Here is a 13,578-nt window from a genome sequence, read left to right on the forward strand (position 1 = left end):
GTTCAGACTAATTTTCTTGCCTCTAGGGAAATGCTCTCATAGAGGGGCACCCAAAGATAGGCCACAGGGCTATGTCGGGTGTCAGATGTTTTTTAATTATTATAAATGTTCACAGTTGAAGACTATTTGACATATTAGTTTCATTTGTATACCATAATGATTCTGTATTTGCATACATTGTAAGTGCAGTTCAGTTCAGTCGCTCAGTGTTGTCCAACTCTCCGCCACCCCATGAATCACAGCACGCCAGGCCTCCCTGTCCATCACCAACTCCCGGAGTTCACTCAAACTCATGTCCACAGAGTCGGTGATGCCATCCAGCCATTTAATTCTAGGTCGTCCCCTTCTCCTCCCGCCCCCAACCCTTCCCAGCATCAGAGTCTTTTCCAGTGAGTCAACTCGTCGCATGAGGTGGCCAAAGTATTGCAGTTTCAGCTTTAGCATCAGTCCTTCCAATGAACACCCAGGATCGATCTCCCTTAGAATGGACTGGTTGGATCTCCTTGCGGTACAAGGGACTCTCAAGAGTCTTCTCCAACACCACAGTTCAAAAGCATCAATTCTTCGGCGATCAGCTTTCTTCACAGTCCAACTCTCACATCCATACATGACCACGGGAAAAACCATAGCCTTGACTAGACGGACCTTTGTTGGCAAAGTAATGTCTCTGCTTTTTAATATATTATCAAGGTTGATCATAACTTTCCTTCCAAGGAGTAAGCGTCTTTTAATTTCATGGCTGCAGTCAGCATCTGCAGTGATTTTGGAGCCCCAAAAAATAAAGTCTGACACTGTTTCCACTGTTTTTCCATCTATTTCCCATGAAGTGATGGGACCAGATGCCATGATCTTAGTTTTCTGAATGTTGAGTTTCAAGCCAACCTTTTCACTCTCCTCTTTTACTTTCATCAAGAGGCTTTTGAGTTCCTCTTCACTTTCTGCATTGTAAAGTGATCACCAAAATAAGTTCAGTTACCTTCTGTCACCTAGCAAAGTTAGTACAGTGTTATTAACCGTGTTCTCCATGCTATATAGTACACCCTCATGACTTATTTATTTTATGCCTGGAATTTTGTACCTCTGGATCCCCTTTAGCCATTTCGTAACCCGTCTGTGGGGTCGCACAGAGTTGGACACGACTGAAGTGACTTAGCAGCAGCAGCAACCCTCCTAATAACCCTTCTTCCCTCTGACAACCACTGATTTGTTCTCTGTGAGTCTGGACTTGGTTTGGTTTTGTGTGTCTGAGTTTTATTCTCATTTGAGCTTCTTTGTTACGGAACATTCATCATTATACACAAATTCCCCCTGGGTCTTTTGGGCTGTCAACCCTAGGCATACCAGGCCATAGGCCACTCTGTACTGTAATTCTCTCCGTGTGGCTGAGCTGTTCCTACTGCTCTCATTTACTCTCAATCCCATTTCACCTCTTACAAAAGGATTTGACACTTAAAAACCTTCCAGACCCCAGGAGCCTTCGGGATAGCTGCTGACCATTTTGCATTGGGGCTGTCTTTGGACTGCATTTTCCTCCACCCCCACTTCTGTGAACCCACAGCCTCCTTAAGGGGAGGCGTTTCTCTCTCCTGGGTGTCGGGCTTTCCAGTCAATCCTGACCACCATGGCACTTTGGAAAAAGTCCAGTGCAGATGTCGAGAGCCAAACCACAGGATGTCCTGGGTCGGCCAAAAAAGTTCATTCCGGTTTTCCGTAAATTTGGGTTTTCTGTAAGATGGTATGGAAAAACCTGAACAAACTTGTTGGCCTGTCTACTATCTGTGATCTAATTTCCAGCAGCTTTTGTTTAATGGCTGCTATTAGTTTGCTCTGTAAACATTTTGGATGACAGGTATTATGTTTCCATTGCTTAACTTTATTACAGAAACATTCAAACTTATCCAAAAGTAAAGTGGAAGTGTACTTCCATGTACCTATTAGCCTGCTCCAACACTCGCCCACTCACGTTCCATCTTATTCTAGCTCTCCTCCCACCTGCTCCCAGCCCCGATCCCCTGGCTTATTTTAAAGCAAATCCCAGGCATTACATCATTTCATACAAAAATACATATCTCTAAAATACAAACATTCTTTTAAAAATTTTTTTTAATGTGGATCACTTTTAAAAGTCTTTATTGAATTTGTTACAGTATCGCTTCTGTTTTATGTTTTGGGTTTTTTGACCATGTAACATGTGGGATTTCAGCTCCCCAGCCAGGGATAGAAACCACACACCCTGCTTTGGAAGGTGAAGTCTCAACCACTGGACCACCAGGGAAGTCCCCAAACATTCTGTTAAAAAAGAAGAAGGACCACATTATTCAGTTCAGTCACTCAAGTCGTGTCCGATGCTTTGCGACCCCATGAACCGCAGCACGCCAGGCTTCCCAGTCCATCACCAACTCCTGGAGTTCACCCAAACTCACGTCTATTGAGTCAGTGCTGCCATCCAACCATCGCATCCTCTGTCGTCCCCTTCTCCTCCTGCCCTCAATCTTTCCTGGCGTCAGTTCATTTCAGTTCAGTTCAGCCACTCAGTCGTGTCCGACTCTCCGCGACCCCATGAATCACAGCACGCCAGGCCTCCCTGTCCATCACCAACTCCCAGAGTTCACTCAAACTCATGTCCACAGAATCGGTGATGCCATCCAGCCATCTCATTCTCTGTCGTCCCCTTCTCCTCCTGCCCCCAACCTTTCCTAGCATCAGGGTCTTTTCCAGTGAGTCAACTCATCGCATGAGGTGGCCAAAGTATTGGAGTTTCAGCTTTAGCATCAGTCCTTCCTATGAACACCCAGGATTGATCTCCTTGCAGTCCAAGGGACTCTCAAGAGTCTTCTCCAGCACCACAGTTCAAAAGCATCAATTCTTCAGCACTCAGCTTCCTCTATAGTCCAACTCTCACATCCCTACATGACCACTGGAAAAACCATAGCCTTGATTAGATGGACCTTTGTTGACGAAGTAATGTCTCTGCTTTTTAATATGCTATCTAGGTTGGTCGTAACTTTCCTTCCAAGGAGTAAACATTTTTTAATTTCATGGCTATAATCACCATCTGCAGTGATTTTGGAGCCCAAAAAAATAAAGTCTGACACTGTTTCCACTGTTTCCCCATCTATTTCCCATGAAGTGATGGGACTGGATGCCATGATCTTAGTTTTCTGAATGTAGAGCTCCAAGCCAACTTTTTCACTCTCCTCTTTCACTTTCATCAAGAGGCTTTTGAGTTCCTCTTCACTTTCTGCCATAAGGGTAGTGTCATCTGCATATCTGAGGTTATTGATATTTCTCCCGGCAATCTTGATTCCAGCTTGTGCTTCTTCCAGCCCAGCATTCCTCATGATGTACTCTGCATAAAAGTTAAATAAGCAAGGTGACAACATACAGCCTTGACGTACTCCTTTTCCTATTTGGAACCAGTCTGTTGTTCCATGTCCAGTTCTAACTATTGCTTCCTGACCTGTATACAGGTTTCTCAAGAAGCAGATCAGGTGGTCTGGTATTCCCATCTCTTTCAGAATGTTCCACAGTTTATTGTGATCCACACAGTCAAAGACTTTGGCATAGTCAATAAAGCAGAAATAGATGTTTTTCTGGAACTTTCTTGCTTTTTCGATGATCCATCGGATGTTGGCAATTTGATCTCTGGTTCCTCTGCCTTTTCTAAAACCTGCTTGAACATCTGTAATTTCACAGTTCACATATTGCTGAAGTCTGGCTTTGAGAATTTTAACCATTACTTTACTAGCGCGTGAGATGAGTGTAATTGTGCAGTAGTTTGAGCATTCTTTGTCGTTGCCTTTCTTTGGGATTGGAATGAAAATTGATCTTTTCCAATCCTGTGGCCACTGCCGAGTTTTCCAATTTGCTGGCTTATTGAATGCAGCACATACACAGCATCATCTTTCAGGATTTGAAATAGCTCAACTGGAATTCCATCACCTCCAGCTAGCTTTGTTTGTAGTGTCACACCTAAATAGATATTTTTTTTTCCTTGATATTTCCTCAAATATGCAGTTAGTGTTCCATTTCCCCAGTTGTCTCAGACATTGTTTTTAGGCTTTTTCCAAAGTGGGATATAAATAAAATCCATACATTGCTTGATATAGTTCTTAAGTACTTTAAGAATCCCTCCCCCTCTATTTGTTTTTCTTTGCAATTTATTTATTAAAGTAAGGAGTCATTTTTTCCCCTTCTGCATTTGAAAAGAGAAGTAGTGAAGTTCCAGGTTACCGGGACCATTTCGAAATCATGATGAAATGCTCTGCATTAAATATATATATAGCATTGAGAGAGCTTTATTCCCTGTCCCTAATTAAAAGTCTCCTTTCGTCGAGGTCCTCCCTGGCCGCCAAGTGTGCGATTCGCCATCTCCCAAGCCCTCAGTGCCCCACATCTTCCTTTCTGTTTTTTCGTTTTTCCTCCTGAACACCTGGCATTACCTTCCAGACGCTTATGTTGATTATATTTTATCTGTGTATTATCTGCCTCCTCCCTGGAACGTAAGCTCCACGAAGGCACTGGTTCTGTGTGTTTTGCTCTCTGCCGTATCTCCAGCCCTTGGGTAAATGAAGAAATGTGAAGGCAAGACAGAGATGGGGTGGGAATGGCCGTGCAGAGCAGGGGCAGAAGGACACAGGGTTGGACGCGTGTATCCCCCTGTCCACTCGCATGAGAGAGCTCTGTCAATCTCTGTGAGAAGCTCAGAGGGTAAAGGGCTTTTGCCCATCACTCAGTGCTGGAGAAACTTCTCTGCAGATGCTGACCCAGTATCTTGAAGGCCCTTTCACTCCGTTGTAGGCTGAGGCCCCCTCAACCAGAGGCCACCGGGGCCGGGTCTGTTGGCAGAGCCTGTGCTGTTTCAGGAGGGAGGCCAGTCCCTTCAGACCACTGCCCATGGTGTGCGAAGGTGCTCCCAGCAAGGACAGTAGCCTTCAGCAGTTTATCTTGATTCAGAACAGGTTGCCCTAGCTGGCTGGCAGTCAGGCTGGGGAACCGTGTGTGCTCTGGAATTCAGCAGAGAAGCCTGAGGGAGTCACCACTGTGCTCTTAGCCAATGGTGTGGCCTCAGCCAGGTCGCTTCCTGGTGCCTCAGTGTTCTTCCCTGTTGAGTGGGGATAGCACCCTTTCACTTCTGCAGGCTTGTTGTGAGCTTTTGTGGTTGTCGTGAGTTTTTTCTGCAGTCCAGTGAGGTAGGGGCGCTAGCCCAGAGCCCCTCTTCAGGCTTCAGGAGAAGGCCGCGTTCCGGTTGCTCCGGGCTTGCAGCAGCTGAGGAGACAGAGCCCTTACCTCTCCTCGGGGCCAGGGCAGGCCTGAGGAAGGGAGGGAGTGTGGCAGAATCGGAGGCCCCCTCATCTGCCTTGAGGGGAGGGAGAGGAGACGCGTTGAGCTGAGTGGAGTTGACAGGACTCCTGTCACCACCCTCCCTGCCTGAGGGCCTGGGCAACCTCGTCTGAGAGACTTGAGGCTCTCAGCAGAGCTGAGGACAGGCAGCGTCCCACACTGTGCTTACTGTGTTTTGAAGGTGTTTTAAGAGCATTCCTAGCTTTGGCTGGGAGTTTCTTGCCACACTGACAGGGGTGTGTCATTGGAACAACTCGTTGGTGGAGCCCTGTTCCTAGCCTGGATACGCGTGCATTTCCCCAAACCGCGTGAGGCGTCCTGTGAGGGGGTGCAAGGAAGAGCCAGGTTCCTCAACAACACCCCCAGCCCTGTCCTCCTGGCCCCCCAGGGAGCCACACTTGTGCCCCCACAGAGAGCAGCTCCTGCTGATACCAGATCAGTAGATTTAGAATGCTCTCAGCTCTGTGAAATCTGGAAAGGAGCCCTGGCTTCTCGGTTCTTTGTGTTTACTTTATAGATTGGTTCCGTCCAGTACGACAGCTGCTTGCCATCGGTGGCTATTTCAGTTTAAGCTCAAATTAGGGAAAACTAAATAAATACATAAATCCAGTTCCTCAGCCACACCAGCCACATTTCAAGAGCTCAGTCGGCACGTGGGCCTAGCGGCTGCTGTGCTGCTCCATACAGGTCATGGAGCCTCTCTCTCGTAGCAGAAGGTTCTAGGCCCAGAGGCTGATGGGTGTGGGGAGGAGACCTCAGAGCATCTATGAGAAAGCTGAGGGGAAAACAGTGCAAAGCGAAGCTATTCTTCTTGCGGTGAAACACTTCTCCAAGGAAATACTTAGGGGAGACTTGAGTCCCCCATGCGGACGCCTTCCCCGGGACGGGTGTCCCCAGAGCATTGTCAGTGGCTCGGTCACTCGTCACGTTTCAGCTCGTTGTACGGCCTGAAGGTGTCCCCTGCGGTGGCCGAGGAACGGCCCCCTGCCACCGGACCCCGTTGCTCTGCTGAGATTAGAAACTCAGAGATTAGAAACTTCTGAGCAGTGCCAGAGAACGTTCTTGTTGCTCTTGGTTTACCACCTGTGATTCTACTAAAAGAAGAAAAAGAAACCCTTGGATGAAACATGCTTTTCTAGAAGGTCGACCGGAAGCCTTTCTGTTCTACCTGCTGCGGTCTGAGTGGCAGAGACAGAGGGAGGCGCCCAGGGCATCAGTTTAGGGACTCACACTCAGGTGCCAGCTTTGCACTTGCACGGACCCAGGACTGAGTGTCTCCTTACAGAATGCATCCTGGGCGCCTGGCTTGCCTCCCCCAGTCCCACCCAGGCTGGCCCCTGTGCCCGTTCAGCGCTGGGTCTGGCCATCTCCCCACGTGGTCGCAGGGCTTCTGGCCTCGTCCGTGGCTCTTTGAGTGCAAGCAGCCTGGTTCCATGTCCACACGCCTCCCGTAGACGGAACCCTCAGGTCCGAGCTGTGTATCTTTGCTCAAGTACCCGGCTCAGAGTGGAGGACAGATCCGTGGCTAATGGTGGATCAGTGAGCAGATCAGTCCACCAGGGGTCCACTCGAATTAAAGAGACAAGAACTCTCATGAGTTAGGCTTCTCTAGTAACAGTTCAGACAGCATCCCACCTTGGCAGCTGCCAGGCTCCTTGTCCCGGCACCGCTGCGGCCTCTGTGCAGTGGGGTGCTGAGGGTGCCCTCATCCACATGCCTGTGGAGTGGGCACCGCCCCCCACCCACCCTTCCCTGGGATTCTGTGACTTTGAGCATCAGGCTGAGTTACTGTGCTGGAAAGCTCCATCTCTAAGCACAGTTCTCCTCCCCCTCCGCCACCGGCTCTCTGGAGCCCATGTCAGCCGTGCCCAGACAGTCCTAGAAGCTTGTGGCGGTGGTTTGGGCGGGTACGGGGTGCAGAAGCAATGGCTGTGCTCATGCTTCCCTTTCTCCCGCCCGCAGAGCGTGCTGAAGAAGAGGGACCAAGTGCAAGCCGAGTACGAAGCCAAACTGGAAGCTGTGGCTCTGAGGAAGGAAGAGCGGCCCAAGGTCAGGGGCACCCCCGGGGGCGGGTGGGCTATGACACCCCACCAGTGTGCCAGGTGAATTCATGTCCCTTGATCGGTATGACCAAAGTGACCAGTGCCAGCTGGGTGGGGTTGGTGCTGTTCTTTTCCTCTTTTTGCTACCTTTTATGTCCGATGTACATTGCGGGTTGAGCTTTTTCTTACTGTTTCCTGGGATTTTTTTTTTTTTTTTGAGGTTTCCAGCTCTGTGATTCAGAGGCAGTTCCTATCTATGAAATGGGACTGAGGAGAAAGGAGAATAGTCTAGATCAGTGTTCTCAAAAGTGTAGTCTGTGGAATGGTCCACAAACTATAACCCACCCAAAAGCACAGAAGCCTAGAGGTACACTGTTAAAGTACTGTGTGCCCAGCCACCCTCTGCCTGCAGCTGCCGGTCCCACTGACTAGCTCCAAGCCACTCCTCTGATTTTCTGGAACACGGTGCAGCCTGCTGAGCCCACATCTCAGTCTCATTTAAAAGAATGACAAGGGATACTGTATTTAAAAATCTCACTCTTAACAATTTAGCTTCTAAATATAAGTACATAAGTCACTTTTCCTGGCGAGGGATGGAAGGAGAGACAAAAAGTTCTGCCACTAGCCCAGCTTGGAAGCTGAAAATCCTGTGTTTAAAAGATGTCACTTAAATAGTTCTATCAGCCGTCCTACCTACTCAGCACCCACTGCAAGCTTTCTCAGAGGCCAGTTTTGTCTTTTGGTAGATGTTCAGCCCAATTTGGGATGGCGCCTTACCAAAGCCAGAAACTGAAGGGTATGAGTAATAGGCTGAATTAAATGCTGACTGTGCCCTGGATTGCTGGCTGCCTGCGGGTCACACCCACCTGGGAGCAGAGGAAGCTGCTGTTTCTGGCTCCCGAGTTCCACCCAGCTAAGCTGTGGGGCTCAGGCCTCATCCTCTACCCCTTGTGCGGGCCTGGGTAACTTCTCCTCTCCTGCCAATGGGTGTTGAAATCTTCCTGCTGCTGTTGCTCTCACCTCCCTGGAGCATCACTCGCTCACCCATCCGACTCATTCTCTCAGCCACAAGAGTTCTTCCAAAAGGGGGAAGGGTTTCTTTCCAATCTGGAGGTTCCAAACATTCCTGCACCCTTAGCACAGCTTGGGTGGGAGGGCGCAGTGTCTGTCTTCCCACTGTCTTGTGGGATTCTGAACCACTCCAAAGTGAACTTGCTTTTCATATATCTATGGTGATATTTAACAAAGCAGGTAAGTGTAATCAACAGTGGGGTCAACTGAAATTGTGTCTCCAGTTTGGGGTCTGGGGAAGCCGCTGCTTTGGTGGACCATGGAGGGCTTGGTTGGCGACCTGATCAGTCAACCACCATTTGGTAGACAGAGCACAGGATTGGAATCAGATGGCCCTGGGTTTGAATCCCCACTCTCTCCCCCAGCTCAGACTGGTTTTGCTCACCAGCCTCTGTGGGATTCATCCATGTGATTGCTGTGAAGATGGGAGAATCAGTCGAGTGTCTGATGCAATAACAGAGGCTCTACTGGTGGGTCCTCTGTTGTCCGGACTGGCTCCCCATTGCCTCTAGTTCAGTTCAGTTCAGTCACTCAGTCGTGTCTGACTCTTTGCGACCCCATGAATCACAGCACGCCAGGCCTCCCTGTCCATCACCAGCTCCCGGAGTTCACTCAGACTCATGTCCATCGAGTTGGTGATGCCATCCATCCATCTCATTCTCTGTCGTCCCCTTCTCCTCCTGCCCCCAATCCTTCCTAGCATCAGAGTCTTTTCCAGTGAGTCAACTCAACGCATGAGGTGGCCAGAGTATTGGAGTTTCAGCTTTAGCATCAGTCCTTCCAGTGAACACCCAGGATTGATCTCCTTTAGAATGGACTGGTTGGATCTCCTTGCAGTCCAAGGGACTCTCAAGAGTCTTCTCCAACACCACAGTTCAAAAGCATCGATTCTTCAGCGATCAGCTTTCTTCACAGTCCAACTCTCACATCCATACATGACCACGGGAAAAACCATAGCCTTGACTAGACGGACCTTTGTTGGCAAAGTAATGTCTCTGCTTTTTAATATACTATCTAGGTTGGTCACAACTTTCCTTCCAAGGAGTAAGCGTCTTTTAATTTCATGGCTGCAGTCAGCATCTGCAGTGATTTTGGAGCCCCCCAAAATAAAGTCTGACACTGTTTCCACTGTTTTCCTATCTATTTCCCATGAAGTGATGGGACCAGATGCCATGATCTTTGTTTTCTGAATGTTGAGCTTCAAGCCAACCTTTTCACTCTCCTCTTTCACTTTCATCAAGAGGCTTTTGAGTTCCTCTTCACTTTCTGCCATAAGGGTGGTGTCATCTGCATATCTGAGGTTATTGATATTTCTCCCGGCAATCTTGATTCCAGCTTGTGCTTCTTCCAGCCCAGCATTCCTCATGATGTACTCTGCATATAAGTTAAATAAGCAAGGTGACAACATACAGCCTTCACGTACTCCTTTTCCTATTTGGAACCAGTCTGTTGTTCCATGTACAGTTCTGACTGTTGCTTCCTGACCTGCATACAGGTTTCTCAAGAGGCAGCCGAATGAGAGCTTCGTTTTCTAGGTTTGTTGCCACTTTTTTTTTTTAATTATTAATTTTTTTTTTCTGAGTGCACTGTTGGGGTATTGTTTCCTTGTGTCCCGAAGTATCCCCTGCTTCCCCATGCATCCCAGATGTCTGTAGCAACAGAGAGACAGCTGCTGTGGGAAATGAGTAGCTTAAGGTTTGGCTGTGTTCTGTTTAATGTCTTATGTTTGAGCTTCACTTTCCAGAGCTGCTATTGGTGAGAAAAGAGCCAGGCTTTCAGGAAGCGAGTCAGGGCTGATGTTCCCCCAGGACTCAACAGGTTCTACTGTCAGTAACTGTCATGGGAGCAAGACTGCTCACAGGTCCATCCCAGGGCTGCAGGCAAGGAAAGGACTGCCACCCGAAGATGGGGAGTTCTCACAGGGAGGCTGGGGTCTGAGCTGGAAGACAGAAGATCTGAGGGAGTCTGGGGGCTGACTTCCTTTTGAGGTGAAGTCTTAAAAGGTTGCTCTGAAGAGTAAGGCAGAGTTGATTTTATGTGAAGCCACGGAGAGGTATTGAAAACTGACCACTTCTCTGTAACCCAGGAGAAGGGGTTGGCCTCTTGGGTCTCAGTGTCCCTCACTGGGATTTCACAGGGGAGTGGATGTCTTTGGACAGAGGACTGAGCCCTGTAACTCCGGCTGTTGGCCAGGTGGACGGGAAGCCTGGTGGCTGCGGCTTTTTGGTGCGTGCTGTGCTGGGGGCAGGCAGTGACGAGGCCTCTGGAATGGAGGGAAAATGTTTATATCGTAGAATTTAAAGATTGCTTTGGTTTTAGGTGAAGGAAAGTCACTGAGGTGGTTTATTCTCAGGCAAATGGAGCTTTGATTGTGCAGACTCGGCTTTCTTATTTTAATTTTGATTTTAATTTGGAGAAATGGAAGGCACTGAGCAGGGAGGGAGCTGGCTGCTTTTTACTGCCTCTGTCTGGACCACAGACTTAGGGAAATCTGAGAATTTGCCCTTCCTTAGAAGCTATCAAAGGGACGCTATCAAAGCTATTAGTGGAAACAGAGGGGGCCTGGGGAATTGCATTTAAAACTGGATGGGAAGCATGCATACTCTAATGTGGACTCCTGTGAGGATGAACCACGGGGGACCAGGCACATTGTATTCTGAGTTTGACTCTCTTCAAATGCTTATATAGCCACATGTTGATTCAAAAAATTAAAAAAAGAAGGGATGCCAAGAGAGAATGTTTTATGAAAAGTTAAAAGAGAAAGAGAGAGGGGCTGTTTCAGGCCCTAACCCACTGAAGCCTGGTACTGGATCCGGTGCCTGGTACTGGATACTTCCAGAGGCTGTTGGAAGTGGGTAGCATTATCGTGGGCAGAGGGAGGCATATGGCGCGGACGTAGATGGAGCAGAAGACAAGAAGTACCGCTTCTCAGGGTGAGCGTGGGTGAGGAGGGGAAGAAGTGCTGGAGGTCACTTGGACAAGCCTCTCAAAGGCGGTGGACCTTTACAAATTCTTAGAACCAATAGAATGGTGAACATTCTGGAATGAGGGGGATGTGGCAGTGGGTAGCAAGAACTCCTGTTCTGAAATAGCAGATAGAAACAGGGGGACTTCTGAATATGGAGCTTCCGTAGGCCTGAGAATTCTGCACGAGTATCTGTTGTTACCTCTGGTGAGTGAGGAGAGGCACGCCTGGTGACTCCCAGTTCTCTCCACAGGAGCCATGACCTCAGCCTGGTTTAGGAAGCCAGAGTAATCTACCACAGCAGGGCAGGGCTCTGTTACCTCCGTTGTTTAATTCCTACAACAGCTTTCTATGAGTGCCGTTCCCACCTTACAGATGAGCAGCCAGGGCTCAGGGGACTTGTGACCCACCCACAAAAGCTCACACATGGTGGAGCTGGAATTGGACCCCTGATATGCCAAGTTGGAGCCCTTTATCCCCACTGCGAGGGCTCCCAGCAACCTTTGCTTCTTTGAGGGGGAGGCTTCTTGCTTTTGGAAGATGTGTGGCTGATGCTGGAGGGACTTGGGGAGAGCCTGGGCCTGCCTTTGGCCCTTCAGTCTGTGTCTGCCCGTCCATTCGGCCATCGTGCCTGTGAGCTCAGGGCTCCTCTCTCCTCAGTGTGTCCGCTTTCCACAGATCTTGGGCACTCACTTTTCCCTCCTCACCAGCCATTCTCTGAAGTTTGCTTCTTTTTATCTATTTTTTTTAAAGTGTTCTTACTGAATATTTGCCAAATTCAGTAGCCTCTTCTCAAACGTTACCCTGCCTCAGTGTTTTCTCAACTTCTCTTCCATCTCACAGGTCACATAGAAGATGAAAAATTTGTATGGGACATTGGGATTGAAGACCAGATTGCTTGAAACTGGAGGTGGCCTGCTCTGACTTCCTAGGGAGCTGGGGGAACCAGTATTGCCGTCATTCACACGGCGCCAGTTAGGAAGCTCTGCCTGTTTCTCAGTTAGCAGCATGTGACTGAGAAGACAGCTGTCTTGAATTGACTCTGTCCTTTGTCCTGGCATGTGTCCCCCAGCAGCCATGAGTCCCCTCTTTCCCCCAGTACTGGGGTCGTGTCTGCCTTATGTAATCTTTGAGGACTCGATTAACCTCCTGTCATCATGGGAGCAGATAATATGATGTCTCCAGCCTACCTCTGAGAAGGAAACTTAGAGATTTATATGTAGGGCCGGGCAATGCCTGTTTCATGTAAAGAGCTCAGTGATACATTTCTCGTGAATGCTGAGTGAATTCACATTTCTCAGTGAATGCGGAGTGAATTCACATTCCCGCCCTGCTCTCTACCCCAGAGACATGCTTTATCTCATCCTGCGTTACCCTTCTCCCTTCGCTCCATGATTCATATCCTGTAATGGAACTTCTCATGAGAGTTAGGGGAGCCAATATGAAGAATGCAGCCTTGTCCTCTCTTCAGAAATTTTTGTCTCATGAAGTCTTATCTGGGGCTTCCCAGGTGGCTCAGCAGTGAAGAATCCACCTGCCAATGCTGGAGCCACGGGAGATGCAGGTTTGATCCCTGGGTTGGGACGTTTCCCTAGAGAAGGAAATGGCAACCCACTCCAGTGTTCTTGCCAGGATAATCCCATGAACAGAGGAGCTTGGCGGAATACAGTCCACGGAGTCATAAAAGAGTTGTACATGACTTAGCAACTAAATAACAGTGAAGTCTTATCTGGAGACTTTTTTGTGCTTCTTGGTGGGTTGTGAACAGCAGCACCCAACCATTAGCATTGGATATTTCCATATCTAACCCCTCCAGACAATACCTCTAAGAGTGCCTCAGTCAAAAAATCAAAACACTGAGATAAGAGGGAATGCTGGTTGTTGCTCATGGGTAAATTGAGACACCATCCAGAAAGAAACAAAAATGAGAGGAACGCAAGCCCCAGGGGCCCTCCTCTCCATAAAGCTGGGCGATTCAGTAGCGGGTTGCTTCAGAGCAGAGCTCACCTCCTAACACAGGACTACCATTATTCTCTTCTTTTTAACTCGCACCCCCCCCCCTCCACCAGCCTTGTGCTTCTGTGGCTCTGCTCTCTCTGACTTATTTCCTGCTTCTGTGTCCAGGTTTCTCCGTAGCTTTTTGCCAACTCCTTTAGT

The 13,578-nt window shown here is 48.6% G+C and overlaps 1 protein-coding gene across 2 annotated transcripts in view; it reads left to right on the forward strand.

Moving 5' to 3' along the window:
- SNX30 (sorting nexin family member 30) overlaps positions 1–13,578 on the forward strand; it is a 110,026-nt gene that overhangs the window by 83,856 nt on the left and 12,592 nt on the right. For both annotated transcript variants that reach the window (XM_055427600.2, XM_055427602.2), the window contains exon 7: positions 7,306–7,392. In XM_055427600.2, coding sequence (XP_055283575.1) covers positions 7,306–7,392 — 87 coding nt within the window. The remainder of the gene's footprint in view (positions 1–7,305; positions 7,393–13,578) is intronic.

Source organism: Moschus berezovskii, chromosome 7, assembly GCF_049115385.1.
Source record: "Moschus berezovskii isolate FMDL1 chromosome 7, NW_MosBer_1.0, whole genome shotgun sequence".
Lineage (NCBI taxonomy): Eukaryota > Metazoa > Chordata > Mammalia > Artiodactyla > Moschidae > Moschus > Moschus berezovskii.